The sequence below is a fragment of the Rhipicephalus microplus genome, chromosome 5 (assembly GCF_043290135.1).
Source record: "Rhipicephalus microplus isolate Deutch F79 chromosome 5, USDA_Rmic, whole genome shotgun sequence".
NCBI classification, from domain to species: Eukaryota; Metazoa; Arthropoda; class Arachnida; order Ixodida; family Ixodidae; genus Rhipicephalus; species Rhipicephalus microplus.
In genome coordinates this window covers 30,637,584-30,656,584 of record NC_134704.1, presented here as the reverse complement: position 1 = coordinate 30,656,584, position 19,001 = coordinate 30,637,584, and the positions used below count along the sequence as shown (strand labels likewise).

Below are 19,001 nucleotides of genomic sequence, written 5' to 3'. Positions count from 1 at the left end.
TAGTGGGTTTGGCGAATTTGGTGTGTGTGAGTGCATTTAAACGTTCGAGGATTAATGAGATTTGTTGTTCCAGGTCCTGATTTTCTTTGGTGAGACGGTCTATAGTGGACTTGTAGTAGAGATCTCTAGAATCTGAGCGACCACTGAAGCCACGGGAGACGCCACTTACACAGCTCACCTTTTGCGGGTCTTGGTTCACCATTGGCGTCACATGGGGTATGTTCTGTTTCCGACTCCTACTTCCGGTTTGTCCATTGATTGCTGAATTCAGTAGAGGAAATGAAGTCTGGTTGAAGTGAATGTCCGGCGTCTCCTGGGGCTGATGTGGTGAGGGATTTCTTTCCCACTGGGTCTTGCCACGTTGGTATCGACGGCAGCAAAGTCTGTCGCCGGTCTTGTGAGCTCGGCCGCAGGCAATACAAGTGGGGTAGCACTGCTGGTCAGCCGGGTGTTGCTGTCCGCAGTCAAGGCAATGGTAGCGCATGGGTTCTGGGCAGACGTCTCTTCGATACCCCATCCGTCGGCAGTTCGTACAAGCCTCCATTTTGGGCCTGAAGGAGTCGACTCCTAAGACTGAGCTCAAAAACTTGACCGACTCTGGAAGAGTGTCGGGCATGAAGTGGATCAGCACTGACTTTGATGTGCAGCCTATGTCCCGAGCCTGCACAATAGGGAGCAGCGGATTAGATCGCCGTAGTTCCTGCAGGATCTCCTGAGGCGATTCTTCATTATATGCTCGATAGATAATACCTTGGATGGCTCGATCAGAAGGTGCGATGTAGGCCTTGACCGCAATTGTCTTGCCGCGGAGAGTAATCTGCCTTATGTGTGCGCACTTGACTGCTCTCTCATGGCACACCGTGGACATTGTGAAAACATTCTTCACCAAATTGGTGCGTGTGAGGTCACTTTGGGTGCTGGACTCCACAAGGCACTACTGTCCATCAATGCGGCCCGCAATTCTCGCTCTGTGAATGCTGCCATGTTGATGCCAGCGTTTGGGCGATAAACAACCTTGAAATCATCCATCGGTAACTGTGGTATCGGGCCGCGTCTGAGGCGCGCAGCGAACGCTTTGGTGCCTGTTTTCTCTGCTGGCATCTTGACGGAGTCTTGGTGGACGAGTTGTTGCTGGGCAGCAACGCTGGCGTTTTCCACTTCGGAAAGCGCATCGGTCTTGGATTTCTGCGTATGGTGCTTCTGTCGTGCATTGAGTACTTCTTTCCACTCATCCGGATTAAACGCAGAGGGGTGAAGCTCTGTGACTGTGTACTCCATGGTGGCAACAGACTGTGGCGGAACGCGCGTTCCTGTCGTCAATGCTGCCGGCGTTAGGGTTATCGGGGCTGGCACCCGCTCTTCACTTCAGGCCAATTAAAAAGTATTGGAGATCCGTCGAAGCTCAAACACTCACAGATAGTCCCGCCGATGAAACTGCCCACTTCAGCCCCGAAGTTCACTTACAAAACTGGTATAAAACACTCACAGAGCTTGTTGAAGGTGGAGCCCATGCAAGGCACGTCTGCCTTGTTCGACCCCTAGCGGCAACTCCCCCGTTTGCCGAACATAGTAGCACCTCTAGAAAAGTGATTTGCTGTAGCAATGTGCAGCAGATTCGGAATGAAGTTCAATGACTGCTAGTTCTTCTCTCAGGAAGACAGCACAAATGTGCACAATGCGTTTTGATCCGTATTAAGAAACACACACTGCGTGCTTCTTCAAACGGCCGTTAAAAGGGATATGGCATCATATGTTGAAAGCAGAAACGATTTCTAGCTGTCTTTGAGAATTAATTGTGAAGCCCTAGATAGGTGCTGTGCTATAATGTTTTACTCAAGCATCCTAAGACGCCTAGTGTTCGTAATCTATCAGGTGATATCTGATAAGTTTTACCTGTTCACTGGTCTGCATACCAGCAACATACTCTTCATCTAGTCTCAAATATTATTTATTTACTGTGTTATTTCACTGGTGTTGCAGGTATTACCACACCACTGCTGGCTGTGTGCAGCAGTCGGAGTGATTCCGAGGCAACCTTGGTTGCATGTGCCGAGGTGTTGTTGAAGCACGGGGCGGAGCCTGATTTGGCCGCCCGGTAAGTACTCTGTGATTTTTTTTTTAGCTTTATGCTTTGTTTTAGGATCGCCACCTTTGCCTAAATGAAGCATACAGCTTGGCGGGCAGGGATGCAAAGTCTTGGAACGTAGATACAGATAAAAGAATGTCAAGTGGTGAAACAGAAATATAAATATTTTGTTGATTTCATAAAGAATTTGTATAATTTCGCTACACATCAGTCTTTCAAAGATATTCCCATGTGAAGCAGTTGGCGCAATGGGGACATCCTTATCATCATTGGTACTCAGTGCATCTCGAGTACTTCCATATTATTGCAATTTCCACAGATTGCTCCGAAGTAAACCTTAGCATGGCATAGTCTCACCAGCATTCTTACTTTAGCACATTTCAACAAATACCGTATTTACTCGCGTAATGAACCCACCTTATTTCAGAAAAAGTGACGCCAATCAGGGTAGGGTGTTCATTATGCGGAAGAAAATTTCGCATGAAAGTAACTAAAAACCAGCTCTCCAACCACTGCTGGCTTTCGATTCAGTGCAGAACTACTGAGCCTCTATTCGAAAACTTCACTCTGTACAAAGGAAAGCTATCCTTGTTTTGGCCCACGAAATACGGAAAGGAAAGCTGTCCTTGTTTTGGCACGTGAAATACGTGACATACTTTTTGCAAGCACAGTGAGAGTTCGCCCCCCGCTTGCGTGCGGAGGGTGCTTGGCATGTTCCAGCACTTGCGGCGCGACTGTGCAGATAGCGCGTGTACAGGCCAACCCATACGTATTGACGCTGAAAGTATCGTCCGGGCGCTCGGCTCCCATGCTGCAGCGCACGCTCAATTAACTTTAAGTTTAAAACTGGCGATGTTGCTAGCGTACCGGCCAATTGTCAACAAGAACGAAAAGCAGCATCGGATGGCGCCACACGCACGTTGCAAGTGCAGGTACTAGCGAGATGGGAGCGGTTGTGCGCTTCGTTTATTGCCTTGTTATCGCACTGCTGTGCTAGCGTGGCTCTATACCACAAAAGGCACGGCTTTTAAATTTTGATTGACTTCGTTCGTGCTCACATTGCTTGCAACTGTTTAGTGTGGTTGTTAAACTATGTTTTCATTTTGATTGCATCGTTGTTTTATGATATAATGGCGTGGTTTAACTTTGTCTCGATGGTCAATGGCAATGGCTATCACACCGAAATAAAATGGTCAGATAGTATATTAAAAAGAGGGTTTTCTTTTTTTCTTTTTTCAAGGATCAAAGAGAGGAATGGGTTCATTATGAGAGTGAGTTCATTGTGCGAGTATACACGGTATTTTTCATGTACCACCAATTTACACTTGGATACATTTGGTGCACTGTAGTACTGGTACTTGTTCTACGTGTTTCATGCTTGCTTCTTCTAAAAAACTTGCTGTAGAATAAGTGTTTAAGGGGGCAGACTGGTCTTAGACTTTGTTTATTTCTTCAGTGATCTTGATCAAACTTTACAGGATTATGAAGTTTTTTCTGCTGAATTCAAATATTAAATTAGTTTTCCTGTAACTCATCTTGTTCCTGATCACCCCATATTGTTTAAGGCTGCCATAAAAAAAGTGCTTAATTAAAAGTGATATTTAAGATATGCCAACATAGACTAATGACTATAGATTGAAAGTATGCAAGAGTTTTTTTTTGTTGTTTTTAGGCCTTTCTTAATTATTTTACAGCAAAATGAACTATCCATTTTCAAAAGCAGCTGGAATTGTGTTACAGTTTTGATCAGTCATTAATTAAAAAGGCTCGGGCTCTAAATTCTGCTCCCATACTTGCATTCTAGACACATACAGGTTTCCATGGCAAAAAGAATTATTGTTGTACTAGCCCTAGCTGCAGAGATATTGAGGCCTCTGAATGGAACTGTCATAAATTTACTTTTTTGAGAAAAACAGAAAAAACTGAAAGCACACAGCTTCTTCAAAAAGCAACAATCATGGTGCACATATTTTGCAATCCTCATAAAGGTGCTCATAAATTCGTAGCAGAGCTTCTAACACAGGTGCCGGCAAAATAAACCGACTAAAAGACCAATAAACCGACTGAAAATACAAAGAAGCCTTGAAGTCGGTTCCCCATTTTTTGCAGGTTCTGCATGTTAACAGCACCTAGAATCTGGACAGTTAGAATGACATTACAAATAATTTACCACTTCCTGATGTGTGAAAATTTGCAGAGAGATAAAAAAATACTTGCAGAAACCAAATATGTCAATTTTAAAAAATGAATTTTTTTGTCATTTTTTGGTCCCAGAGACCAGTCTGCCCCCTTTAACTTCTGAAGAGATGCAGACTAGGGGTGTGCAAATATTTGAACTTTCGAATATTTTTTAAATTGTATATGCCATTTGCACCGGAGTTTTACTAATCAAAGTGTTCGGCCTTCCCGAACACAAATACAGTCAATATCTGATTGGCAGTGGCCCCTTAAGATTTGTTTATATGATTCATGCCATCACATTCTCGCATTGCAGCCATGCTGCCTTTTAAGGCTGTGCTATGGTTGCAAATGTATTAACTCAAGAAAATGCTGGTTCGAACATGGGGATGTACTGTGCCGTTACAATAACCCTTTCATATTTTTAACATGCGGCACCACTGCATTGCACTTTGGTATTGGAGCAACGTTGTCTTTAATGCTTTTTAATGGCTATAAATGAATCACTTCACGAAAGTGCTGGTTCAAACCTATGCAGCAGAGGTGGGGGCTTCAATTAATGTCATTTCCGTCTAGGAAGTCTGAAAAAATCAGATTTTTGGCATCTGAAATTTAGTATGTTTTTATGCATTGATGTCTATAGGGCACATTAGAAACTCTGAATTCAAAGGGAGCATGCCCTTTTCGGCTAAATCAGTTTGGCCTCCACAGTAGTTGAAGAGGTGGAGGAAATATCATATTTACTCCCACAATAGGCTCACCTTTTTCCACACACTCGGCTACAAGATTGGGGGCACCTATTACGCGGGGTAAACTTCCCAGAAATTTTATTTCAAACTATAGCATAGACCATGTAAATAAATGTCTCTGCAGTGCCTTACAGAGCACCGCCCCTCCAGCACTTACCAACCTAACCAAAAGATGACTTCCATGTTCCTATCTTATGAAGCGTTCACTTCACTTCTAAGCATTAGAAAATATGAAACAAGCATTCCACAAATATTTGGTTCAGTTAGCACTGATAATTTAATATTTAGATTCGCATTGCACCAAAAATTTTGCTATTCACACAGCTTTAATGCATACTCTTGTTTTATGGAAAGTAGTTGAGTCATAGAATAACTTAAAAATGACAAAAGTGATCACTCGGGCCAAAAAGCGGCTGAGCTACACAGCTTCACCCCAGCCGTAAGATGGCAATACATCACTTACTGCTTCAAGGAAACACGCTTACTAGTTATTTACTACAGTACCTTTTCAAGTGAATTATACGTCTACGTGTTTTTGCATATGTGATAGTGGCCTGAATCCGTCTTTATCGTCCACTATTGCACTGTGCGATAACATTGGGCTGGGATCAGGCATGAATAGGACGCGAGAGAAGTGCACATGGCATCAAGGCGACGGCAGCGTTGTCACGCTCCGTGTTCATAAGCATTTGCGGCAATGAAGAAGTACGGGCAGCAGTAGAGAGATGCCATAAAAGATGTGCGATAACGTGCCTGCCGTGTGTCATGCTCGTCGCTTGTTTCAGCTGCCTCTCAGCTTGGCTGCTGGTAGGTACGAACACCATCAATACTATGTTAAGTCAATACTATGTTAAGTGCGTATTGCATTTGTCATTGAAGCTTTAACCGAACGTTTCTGCCATTGTGCTGTTCGGCGCAGAAATCTTTTTTGTGATGTTTACTTCGCTTACTGTTTTCGTGGATTGCTTCACTCAAAAGAAAACTGTCTGGAATGCTTCGCAGCACGTTTGCGGGAAAATTCTTTCTTGGCTCACGAAATCGAGTCGCCGCTCGTGTGGTTAGAATTTCTTTGTGCCGCTACATGTATTACAATTCACTGCATGAGTGAGTTGTTGTTTTTTTTGTGAAAAGCGCAGCTATGCGTAGTATCATTATCTGTGCCGTTTGCCGATTGCTTGAAGCTCAAACGAGCGCAATAAGAGAAGTGGTGAATCTAGAAAAATGTTTGCCAGCTAAAGCTAGGACATCATCTTTGAGTAAACTCCCCTACCTTGTTATGGCTTGCATGACACCTAAAATTGCTATGTTTTTGCTGTGGCGATTGCTTGTGGCTGTTTTTTCGCGAAAGAGCAATGTATAAAGTCTGTAAGAGAAAATAAGTGCAAAAGTGGGGAAAAAAACATAGCCAACATTTTTCTTCTCTTTTTTCGGTTCGTGCCGGAGTCAAGTACTGAGGCAACTACTGCCATGTCATGTTGTGCACTGTATGTGTAGTTGCATGTGTTTATTATAGTTTTATTCTGCTGCAGTTCTTGTTATATTGTTGCCTATATGTTTATTTCTTGTGTGTAATTTATAATGATATGGCAGCTGTATTTTCGCGTCTCGCAGTGCAATGAACCTCTCTTTGTGCCTGGGTTTATCTAACATTAACAAAGTGGGCATGTGCTTACCAAGAATATCGCTTGAAAATAAAATTTTTCGCTCCTCCAATGATTCTTATGTTTTAAATAAATTGTGTGCATAGACACACATTGACATTGTGTGCTTGCCGCTCTAGCGGTGCAGCTTAAACGAAGCTCATCGATGCATCCTAACGACGCCTTTAAAAAAAAACAAAGTATGGCCTTAGTGACGAGAATGTATGTAGAAGTGGTATCTGAGGCTGTATAATATCCCTAGCGACTACAAAATGGCCTTCGAGAAAGTCTTTTCTGCGATCTGCTATCTCTGAGGCTGCAAAGCTTCACCACACCCGTTTGGTGCGCTGCGAACCAAAATCAGCCGCAAGGGCCTATGGAGGTGTCCTCTCTTAACCATTTATATTACTCTATGGTTGAGTGACTGTACGAGAGAACCAAGCAGTACATGAAATTTTTGGAGTCTATGATGAATGATGTAGACACCTCGAAAATTAGTAAAAACAACGCACCTGTGAATGCGAAAGAAAAGCAAGGATATACATGGCAGATTGTTTATTTTATTTGGCAGTGATTTGTTGTTTTATATTAGTATTATCTCTTCAATGTGAAGCATGGTAACTTAATGTTGTGCAAGGCAAGTTGAAAAATAGACATTCTTGGTTCTTTGCCTGTTAAAGCAAAAAGATTAATTTCACTTGAAAATAGTATTTGATATAAGCCGTCTGCTGACATGGAGTCTTGACTACGAAGAAATGTAACCCCCCGCTTGCCGCCTTGATTTTCTGACAGTGACGGCGCAACACCAATAATGTTGGCTGCCCGACAAGGCCGCTGCCAGCTCATAGAGCTGCTTTTGGATCGAGGTGCCAATGCTAAACGCCAGGATTCTAGAGGATGGACGGTAAGTGGGATATGAATAACACAAGAGCAATCCACGTTGTATGCATGGCAACACTTCCTATGTACTGTGCCAATAAAATCGGCTGTCAATCCCTTTAACCGCCTTTATTTTAAGCTTTTCAACTATCTTTTAAAATATAAAGCTGTGACAATGAGATGGTGTGGCTTTATACACCTTTCCTGTATTTGTACTGCATTGTGTGCGGCCAAGGTCGCCTGTGTTAGGGTGGCTAGAAGGGGAGGTGTGCGGAGCGCCGCGGGTTTCCCTTGCCAGACGGGGTCCCTCTGCGCACCGATGATGCTAGGGGCACCGCTGCACTGGGCACTGCATGGGACAGCCGCCACCTCTGCAAATTACCCGAAGGAAGCCTTGCGCTCAACAGCGCGGCATCAATACCCCCGCCCTCCCTTTTTTTTTCTTTCGGCGTTCACGTGGGTTTTATTGCATGTGGATCATATGTCTTTTAGGAGTGAGGAAGGAGAATGCCCTGTAAAACGACAAACATAGCTTAATGTTCTTGCTTAACTCCCGAGTCCTGACCACTACTAAGTGGTTCTAAGAGAGAAAGGAAGAGAAAAGTGAGCCCCGTAACTGTCTGCTTCAGGGAGCGACACCTCAACAGTAGCTCACAAGGGATGGGGGTGAGGAGGTATTAAAAGAATAGGAATAGAGAGAGATAGGTATAGAGAGAGTTAAAGGTATAGGGAGAGAGGAAGATGCGCTATGCCAGCGATCGAGGACATATCGAGGGGATACGAGAAATAGGAAAGATGGAAACACAGTCACAGGAGTCTGAGGACACTTGCGAGAGCTCTTGTCGGCGTCGGGAGATGGCGTAGGGCAAGTCCGGTAGGTCAGAGCTGTGCTGTCGTCGAAGGTCGGCATCAGGAGATGACATAGGGCCAGCCCAGTCGGCCATAGCTACGCTGACGTCGGACATCGCGAGGGCACAACCGGTCGGCACGGAAACCAGCGAGCGAGTGAGTCCTGACTGCAACTTTGTGTGATGGTAGAGGTCTTTAAGTGTTCTAAAAGCTCAAATAATAAATCGAATGGTGTTCTGTTGCATTCACTTCTTGTGAATCGAATGACACATATTCGAAATGCCAAGTTTTTTTTTTTTGTTTCTTTTAAATATTAAGCACTGGCGGAAAGACCCCTGAGGAGAAACACATATTAGAATTGGACAGCATGTATTTGTTTTAAATGGTAGATTATCATGATGCATGCATGCAGAGGCAATCTTTTTTCCGCAGGGGCGCCTGCGCAAGTAGGCGTTTGGTGTGTAGCGACACCACGGACCCGAGCTAACGGGGGGGGGGTTCGGCTCCCTCCCACGCCTAGCCGTGCGTGGCTTTGCCGTGTCCGGGGAAAAGGGGATCCTGGGGGTTGAGCCGACATCGAGTGATTGGACCTTTAAGGCCCCCCGGCAGAGCCAACACACCCCTTTGGCCCCAGCTTCACGTAGACGGCACCCCTGGGCTGACCCACCCAGGGGAAACTGGCAGTCGCCTTTCCCTGTCTCTGCCTCTCTTCATCTTCGTCTTTCCCTCTTACTTTCAATCTTTCCTGATCTCTCCTCTCTTCAATTTACTTCTGTTTTTCCTGGCGGCAAGGGTTAACCTTGTGTGGCTATCCAAACTAGGGTAAACCATATTGGGTTATAGCAACTGCGTACTCTGGCGTTGCGCAGACATGCCCACATGCTCTGCCACGTCCCCTCGTTAGACTCTGTGGTGGGTGGTAGGCGCCGTTACCGAAAAATACACATTTTCTCATGGGATCCTCGACCCCCTCTTCAACTGATGGTGCTTCGAAAAGGGTACGCACCGATGCAACTTCACTACTTCGGCCCAAAAACGAAGAAACTTTCCCAAAATACCATGTCCTCCACTGCGAACAATCATCTACAAAAGCTAGAGCGATCTCACCCTTCCTTGTGGCCAAGTGCTTGAGAGAGACCATTGGAACCGGTTATAAGGCCACGAAGATGGCAAGTGGAGATCTGCTTCTCGAATTAAAAGACAAGGAACAGTACAATAAACTCTCGCACCTCGTAGCCTTTGGTAACATCCCCGTCTCTGTGAGCGCACACCGTACCATGAATACAGTAAAGGGCGTGGTATCGGACGAAGATTTGATGACACTGAGTGAAGAAGAGCTCTTTGATGGATGGAAGGACCAAGGTGTAATACATGTCCAGCGCATCAAAATCAGACGTAACAACAATGAAATAGCAACAAAGCACTTGATACTCACCTTCAACTCAACCACTTTACCTGAGACTCTCGAAACTGGCTCTGTAAAACTCCATGTCCGACCCTTCATTCCAAACCCGAGGCGTTGTTTCAAATGCCAGCAATTTGGTCATGCATCCCAGAGCTGCCGAGGACAGCTGATGTGTGCTAAGTGTGGCACAACCGGCCACAGTGCTGATGAATGTAGTCATGACGAGGTCCTCTGTGCTAACTGCGAAGGTAGTCACCCCGCATACTCCAGAGCGTGCCCAGCCTGGAGAAGAGAAAAAGAAATAATTGTGATGACGTTTATTCGAGCCGAGAAGTCGCAACGAGGTCGCAACGGAAAGTGGGCGTACGGCCAGTCTGACAAAGGCGGCACAAACTCTCGCGCAAGCAGAGCACGGGCTTTTCGTTGTCTTCCGAAGGCGCATACGCGTTGGTGCGTATGCTCCACTACAATACCCCCGGGGTGAAGGGTAGCCATCCTGGCGACTCAGGGAGTAGGCACAATGAGGGGGTCGTAGTAGGGCTTGAGACGGTCGACGTGTACGGTCTCGCGTCCTCGACGGAGCAAATCTGGTGATTGTGTTAACGGCTCGATGATGTAATTCACCGGGGAGGTCGCGTCAATGACACGGTACGGGCCATGGTACCGGGCCAGATGTTTAGAAGACAGGCCAGGAACGTGCGGGGGCACCCAAAGCCACACAAGGGAGCCAGCACGAAATGTAGGAGCTATGCGGTGAGCGTCGTCGTGTCGAGTCTTTTGTAGACCTTGAGCCTCACTTGTCAGAGACCGAGCCAACTGACGGCAGTCTTCAGCGTATCTGGCGACTTCCGAAAGCGGGGAGCACTCAGATGCATCAGGGCGGTACGGTAGTATAGTGTCGAGTGGGTGGGAAGGTTCGCGGCCGTACAATAGAAAGAACGGGGAAAAACCGGTAGTCGCTTGCGTCGCGGTGTTATAAGCGAAGGTAACAAAGGGCAATACAGCGTCCCAGTTAGTGTGGTCGGAGGAGGTGTACATCCTCAGCATGTCGCCAAGTGTGCGGTTGAACCGCTCAGTAAGACCATTTGTCTGTGGATGGTATGCGGTAGATTTACGGTGGATAATGTTGCATTCAGCGAGGATAGCTTGGATGACCTCCGACAGGAACACTCGACCCCTATCACTGAGTAATTCCCGCGGAGCACCATGGCGTAGAATGAAGCTGCGGAGAATGAAGAGTGCAACTTCGTGGGCGGTCGCTGCCGGTAGAGCTGCAGTCTCAGCATAGCGTGTGAGATGATCGACTCCGACAATAATCCACCGGTTTCCAGAGTTACTATATGGGAGGGGGCCATAGAGGTCTATACCCACGCGGTCGAATGGGCGAGCCGGGCACGGGAGCGGCTGTAACATGCCAGTAAGGTGTCGCGGAGGTGTTTTGTTCTGTTGGCAAGTGGTGCAAGACTGAACGTATTTCTGCACAAAACGATACATTCCTCGCCAGTAATAGCGTTGGCGCAGCCTTTCGTAGGTTTTCAGGACACCTGCGTGAGCACTTTGGGGATCTGCATGGAAATTCATGCAGATGTCAGAGCGCATATGAGTTGGGACAGCTAGGAGCCACTTCCGACCACCAGGCGTGTAGTTGCGGCGGTACAGAATGTTGTCACGTAAGGCAAAGTGGGCTGCTTGCGGGCGCAGCGATCTCGTGGAAGGGACAGGAGACGAATTGGTAAGGTAGTCGACTAACAAGGCAAGGTATGGGTCTTTACGCTGCTCCGAAAGCATGTCAGTGCTGTCGAGTGGTGACAAGGTGGTAAAAGGGGGTGACAGAGAAGCCACATCTGGTGTTAATGGCGATCGGGAAAGTGCATCGGCGTCCGCATGCTTGCGACCGGAACGATATACGACACGGATGTCGTATTCCTGCAATCGAAGTGCCCAACGGCCCAGACGTCCGGACGGGTCTTTCAAGGAGGACAGCCAACATAGAGCGTGGTGGTCGGTGACCACGTCGAAAGGACGGCCGTAAAGGTACGGGCGAAACTTCGTAAGCGCCCAGATTATGGCCAAACACTCCTTCTCTGTCACGGAGTAATTCAATTCAGCCTTCTTAAGAGCGCGACTTGCATAAGCGACTACGTATTCGGTTTGGGTGCCTTTCCGTTGTGCCAAAACTGCGCCAAGACCAACGCCGCTTGCATCAGTGTGAACTTCTGTGGCAGCAGTGGGGTCGTAGTGGCGAAGAATAGGTGGCGAGGTCAGCAGGCGGCGCAGCTGGTGAAATGCGTCGTCACATGCAGGTGACCATGCTGATATACCTTTGCTGTTGGAAAGCAGACTAGTCAGAGGTGCAATGATGGACGCGAAGTTGCGCACGAAGCGACGAAAGTAAGAGCAAAGACCAACGAAACTTCTTAGGGCTTTCAGTGATGTGGGCATTGGGAAGTCAGCGACAGCTCGAAGCTTATCGGGGTCCGGAAGAACACCGTCTCTTGTGATGACGTGTCCCAAGATGGTTAGTTTTCGGGCTGCGAAGTGGCACTTCTTGGTGTTAAGTTGTAGGCCTGCAGAAGCTAGACACGTCAGAATCTCGTGGAGACGACGAAGATGTGTCGGGAAATCAGCTGAAAAGACTACGATGTCATCTAAATAACACAAGCAAGTTTTCCACTTGTGGGCCCGCAATATGGTATCTATCATGCGTTCAAACGTCGCAGGCGCGTTGCAGAGCCCAAATGGCATGACTTTGAACTCATACAGGCCATCCGGCGTTACAAAGGCTGTTTTAGGGCGATCACATTCAGCCATTGGCACCTGCCAATACCCAGAACGCAGATCCAAGGATGTGAAGTACTCGGCGCCTTGTAAACAGTCAAGAGCATCGTCTATTCGTGGTAGCGGGTAGACATCTTTCTTTGTAATCTTGTTTAAGCGGCGATAGTCCACGCAAAATCGAACGGTGCCATCTTTTTTCTTTACCAGAACCACGGGTGACGACCAAGCGCTTTGAGAAGGCTGTATGACTCCACGTTTAAGCATGTCATCTACTTGCTCCGTAATGACGCGGCGCTCTTCGGCAGAAACGCGGTAAGGACGCTGTCGCAGAGGCGAATGTGAGCCGGTGTCAATAGTATGAGTGACAGTCGTGGTGCGGCCCAAAGCAGGTTTCTGAAAGTCGAAAGAAGAGCGAAACTTGTTAAGGAGAGCAACAAGTTGGCTGCGATGCGAGGGGGGAAGGTCTGCGTCAATAGCATTGTCGAAGGCTGGTGAGCTTGATGGCTCAGACGCCTGAGTGATTGCGGCAATCTGACATGGCGTTTCGTCGGGAAGAATAATATCATTGATATGGTCGACAGGTTGCACATATCCTAACGTTTCACCACGAAGCAAGCCAATGGGGTAGTTGCAGTGGTTGGTAACCAGCATTACGGTTAAACCAGACGCAATCGTAAGAACGGCAAATGGGAGCACGATGCCCTTGCGTTCAGTAAAAACAGGGGATGGCGTAAATACCACCGTGGCGTCAGGTTGCGCCACACATGAAAGGCTAATAGGGACTGAAGCTTCCGGAGGCAAGGTGATGTCGTCGTCAGCGATGAGTTTGCAGAGCAGTGGTGAATGGTCGGGCGATGGAAACTCACAATTTGGCACTAGGGACACTTCCGCACGGCAACAATCGATGATAGCTTCATGACCTGATAAGAAATCCCAACCCAGGATGAGGTCATGAGAGCAAGATGGTAGTACAAAAAATTGGACGATGTACAAAACGTCTTGGATGACGACGCGCGCCGTACACACAGACGAGGGCTGAATGCGTTGCGCGCTAGCCGTGGACAGCACGATGCCACAGAGAGATGTGGTCACTTTCTTCAGTTTGCGACAAAATTTTGCGTTCATCACCGAAACGGCGGCCCCAGTATCAATTAACGCTTGTGTGGCGACTCCCTCAACATTGACATCAACAACATTTCGCGGCGAAAATGGAGGCCTTGATAATTGCGCAGAAGTTGCAGTTCTTGCCTCTGGAACTGCACTGATTAGTTTCCCTCCTCAGGAGGTGGTCTACGACGCATAGGAGATGGCGATCGGCGACGAGGAGATGGGAAACGAGAAGTCGATGGGCGACGATCCGAGTCGGAGTGCCTCTGTTCGTATGCAGACGTGGTGGCCTGCTGCGACGCATAGGTAGGAGTTCCAAAGGAGGCGTACGCAGGTGTGGGACGGCGGCGGCAGTAGCGTGCAATGTGGCCAGCGATGCCACACGCGAAGCAGATAGGACGGTTGTCATGGGTGCGCCACTCATTAGATGGACGGAAAAAGCGAGGTGAGGGCCTGTAAACCGGAGGCGCTGCCGGAGGAGGTGGAGCCGATAAGGATACTGGATGCGGTGGGGGTCGCGCAACCACAGCTGCGTAGCTGAGAGGTGAAGATGGTGCAGGTGGTGCGTAGCTGACAGCTGAGAGATTAGATGCTGCTGAAGTGCATGCGTAAGGGGCCTGCACTGTAGGTAGGACATCGCAAATTTCAGTGCGTATGGCCTGCTGCAGTGTCGAAGGCAGACTTGCGGTGGGCGCGTCGCTATGCGGCAGCAGGGAGAGCTGTCGGGCAACTTCCTCCCTGATGAAGTCTTTGATCTGGTTGGACAGACTTTCTTGGCGAACGTTGACATTTGCGAGTGCGACAGCCGAGATCGAATCTGGTGGTGAGACACTCTGTCGGGCGATGGAACGCTGACGGCGTAATTCATCGAAGCTCTGGCACAGGCTTACGAGGATTGCCACCGAGGTCGGGCTTTTCGCTAGCAACATCTGGAATGCGCCATCCTCAATACCCTTGAGAATCTGCCGAATTTTCTCTTCTTCGGGCATAGATGGGTTAACACGCTTGCAGAGGTCGAGCACATCCTCAATGTAACTCGTAAACGTTTCGCCAGGCTGCTGGGCTCTGTGGCGCAGACGCTGGTCAGCGCGGAGCTTGCGGACCTCTGGTCGGCCGAACGCTTCTGTTACGAGGGTCTTAAAGGAGGACCAGTTGGCGATGGCGGTTTCGCGGTTGGTAAACCAAAGCTTAGCTACGTCTGCCAAGTAAAAGATAACGTAAGCGAGTTTAGAGTCGTCGTCCCACTTGTTGCTGACGCTTACGCGTTCGTACAAGGACAGCCAGTCTTCGACGTCTTGCTCACCACTTCCGCTGAAGATTGGTGGGTCCCGCTGGCGAGTAGCGCCGGGCAGGTAGACGAAGCAGCCGATGGTGCTGGCTGGGCTGGGACGGGCTGGTTGGCGACTGCGTCAGTCATGTTTCGCGGTAGTCTTTCAGGCAACTTGCGAGAGCGGAGCTCCAGGTCTTCTTGGGGATCTCAGCAGCCTCCACCAAATGTGATGACGTTTATTCGAGCCGAGAAGTCGCAACGAGGTCGCAACGGAAAGTGGGCGTACGGCCAGTCTGACAAAGGCGGCACAAACTCTCGCGCAAGCAGAGCACGGGCTTTTCGTTGTCTTCCGAAGGCGCATACGCGTTGGTGGGTATGCTCCACTACATAATAACTATAAATGTTCAGGAAAATATCACATTCAGGGAAGCAAGACAACGGGTCTCGTTATCATTGGCACTAAAAACACCTTTTGCCGAAGTGGTGCAACGAGGGGCGGCACCACAAAGGCCCTTGGCAGTTGCCCGGACCGCGCCTAGCGTGCTGAAGCCAATGCCACAAGCCCCTACGGCGGGAGCAGCCAGCTCTGCCCTGCCCACATTCAGCCTGTCCACACCAGTGACCTATACAAGCTCTGGCAGCAGCCAGGGCAATCACGAGGCCAAGGGGGCTTCATCAAGCCCCAGCTCGGTGGGGACAAAGACTTCGTCGATCGAGGCGAAGTCTAAGCGATGCACAGATCACTCTTTAGAGCGGGCGTCCAGTGCCTCGCAAGAGGCTATGGGCACCAGTTCAAGCCAAACGGCGCAGGAAGCGCCGAAGGAGCGGCGAGCTTCTCTCGATCGCCCCAAAAAAGACAGAACGCCTATTACAGGGCCTGACAAAGGCCCTGCAAAATAAGCTAATCTCCGTCTTCTCTGCACACAGCACTTTTCCCCCCCTCCCCCCCCCCCTTTTTTTTTTCGCTATCGACAAAATCATACAGTGGAACGTAAGGGGAATACTTAGAAATTTAGATGACGTCCAAGAACTTCTGAGTAAGTTTAACGCGAAAGTGCTATGTGTGCAAGAAACGCACTTAACTCCTAAGCACAAGGACTTCCTACGACAATATATTATTTTCCGAAAAGACCGAGAGGATGCTGTCGTACCATCTGGCGGTGTAGCCATTATAGCTGATCGTAGTATAGCATGCCAGCATTTGAAGCTCCAAACGGCCCTTGAGGCAGTGGCCAGTCGAGCTGTACTTTTTAACAAACTCATTATCATATGTTCTGTGTACATACCACCGCATCAACAGCTACACAGACGTGATCTAGAATCATTAATAGATGAACTCCCAGAGCCGTTTCTGGTTCTAGGTGATTTTAATGCACGCAATGTCCTGTGGGGCGATGCTCACTGTGATGCGCGAGGGCGTCTCATTGAGCTGCTCCTTTTTTCTTCTAGTTTATGTCTTTTAAATATAAAGGAGCCTACGTATTTTAGCCTTGCAAACAACACGTACTCCTCCATAGATCTTAGCATTTCATCACCGTTCCTTTTACCTGTTTTAAGTGGAGCGTTCTTAAAAACCCTTATGGGAGTGACCACTTCCCAATCATCCTGAGTGCGCCGAACAAAGATCAACTACCCCCGCAGGTTCCTCGATGGAAGATTGACTCAGCTGATTGGGAAGGGTATAGAACTCTTACACACATGACATGGACTGAGCTGTCTGCCCTGACCATAGATGATGCTGTCATGTATTTTACAGCTTTTATACTTGATGCCGCATCTAAAAGTATTGCCAAAACGAGCGGCATGTCTTCTAAACGGCGAGTCCCATGGTGGAACGACGCATGCAGGAAAGCACGGACCACTCAGAACAAAGCATGAGTGTTGCTTCGCGATTCCCCTACAGCAGAAAACCTGGAAAATTTCAAACGGGTCAAATCGTGGCAAGGAGAACGCGTCGACAAGCTAGACGAGAGAGCTGGACAAAGTTTATATCGAGTATCAACTCGTACATAGATGAGAGATAAGTGTGGAATAAGGTAAAGAAAATTAAGGGCCAACAAACGTATTCCCTTCCACTAGTAAATAGCCTCGGGGAAAGCTTGGAGGATCAAGCCAACTTTTTTGGCACACATTTCGAACACATATCGAGCTCCTCACACTACTCCGAATCCTTCCAGAATTACAAGGCACGAATATAAAAACAAAAGTTAGAAAGAAAATCCGCAAGAAATGAGGCATATAATGCACCATTCTGCTTAGCAGAACTGCGAACAGCACTCAGCTGCTGTAATACATCTACCCCAGGTTCTGACAACGTAATGTACGCGATGCTGAAGGAACTACCCTCCGAAACTGAAGAAACCCTCCTCTCTCTTTATAATCGCATCCCCTCCTCCTGGAAGGAGGCTGTTATAATTCCAATTTTGAAGCAGGGAAAGGATCCCTCTACTGTATCAAGTTACAGACCTATAGCGTTAACAAGCTGTTTCTGCAAACTATTTGAAAAAATGATTACCTAATTGCCGCTTACTCCACTACTTAGAAACAAACAAATTGCTCGACCCATACCAGTGCGGGTTTAGAGAGGGCCAATCTGCCACCGACCATCTTATACGTATCGAGGCACACATACGTGAGGCTTTTGTTCATAATCAGTTTTTCTTATTTGTGTTCCTCGACATGGAGAAGGCCTACGATACTACGTGGAGGTTGGGAATATAGAGAGACCTCTCACACATAGGTATACACTGTAATATGTTCAGTGTCATTGAAAGCTATCTGTCTGATCGTACCTTCCACGTTAGAGTGAGCAATGTTTTGTCCCGAACATTTGTACAGGAAACCGGAGTGCCACAGGGTGGGGTGCTCAGCTGTACGCTCTTTATTATAAAAATTAATTCTCTCCGTCTGTACATCCCACGTAATATCTTTTATTCAACATATGTCGACGATGTGCAGATAAGTTTTCAATCGTGTTCTCTTAGGATCTGTGAGCGACAGGTTCAGCTCGCCCTTAACAAGGTATCCAAATGGGCTGATGAAAACGGGTTCAAACTGAACCCACAGAAAAGCGCCTGTGTCCTTTTTTCACGAAAAAGAGGCTTGCACCCTGATCCTGAACTGGTCGTTAAGGGTGAGCGTCTGCCCGTAAACACAGAACATAAGTTCCTAGGTATAATTTTAGATGCAAAGTTAACCTTTGTACCGCACATAAAACATCTTAAAAATAAATGCTTGAAAACAATGAATATCCTAAAGGTGCTGTCACGAACAACGTGGGGCAGCGACAGAAAGTGCCTCATGAATCTGTATAGAAGCCCTATACGCTCACGTCTTGAGTATGGGGCAATAGTCTATCACTCTGCCACGCCAAGCGCTCTGAAAATGTTGGACCCTGTTCATCATCAAGGCATCCGCCTGTCCACAGGTGCCTTTAGAATACGCCCAGTTGAAAGCCTTTATGTAGAATCGGACGAGTGGTCACTCCATATGCAGAGAACATATTCTTCCTTCATATATTTCCTTAAAGTAAATGCGAACAGTGAGCAACCTGCATATCCCATCATCAACGACCTGTCCAGCTCTCAACTTTTTTACAATCGACCCGCAATGGCACGCCCTTTCTCGCTGCGTGTTAGAGACCTAGCTGAAGAAACAGATGTCCCACTGCTTGAATACCACCTCAGCCCCCCCGCTCTGCGGCTCCCGCCATGGCAGTGCAGGTTATAGACTGTGACACATCTTTCGTAGCTGTCACAAAGCATGCCTCCCCCATACACATTCGGATATATTTCTTAGAGCTGCAACATAAATATGACTGTCCAGAATATTATACTGATGCATCCAAGTCCCATACTGGCGTGTCCTATGCGGCGGTCGGCCCATCCTTCTCGGATGCCGGCGTTCTGTCCACCAGCACAAGCATTTTTACAGCCGAGGCTTACGCGTTATTCGTAGCCGTTAAACACATCAAAGAATTGAATACGCCAAGGGTAGTTATATACACAGACTCCCTAAGTGTCGTAAAAGCATTGAAAAATCTTAAAAAACACAAAAACCC

At 47.7% G+C, this 19,001-nt stretch overlaps 1 protein-coding gene across 2 annotated transcripts in view; it reads left to right on the top strand.

The window, feature by feature from the left end:
- LOC119174780 (ankyrin repeat, SAM and basic leucine zipper domain-containing protein 1-like) overlaps nucleotides 1-19,001 on the top strand; it is a 50,880-nt gene that overhangs the window by 9,489 nt on the left and 22,390 nt on the right. For both annotated transcript variants that reach the window (XM_075895127.1, XM_075895126.1), the window contains exons 4-5: nucleotides 1,981-2,095; nucleotides 7,446-7,557. In XM_075895127.1, coding sequence (XP_075751242.1) covers nucleotides 1,981-2,095; nucleotides 7,446-7,557 — 227 coding nt within the window. The remainder of the gene's footprint in view (nucleotides 1-1,980; nucleotides 2,096-7,445; nucleotides 7,558-19,001) is intronic.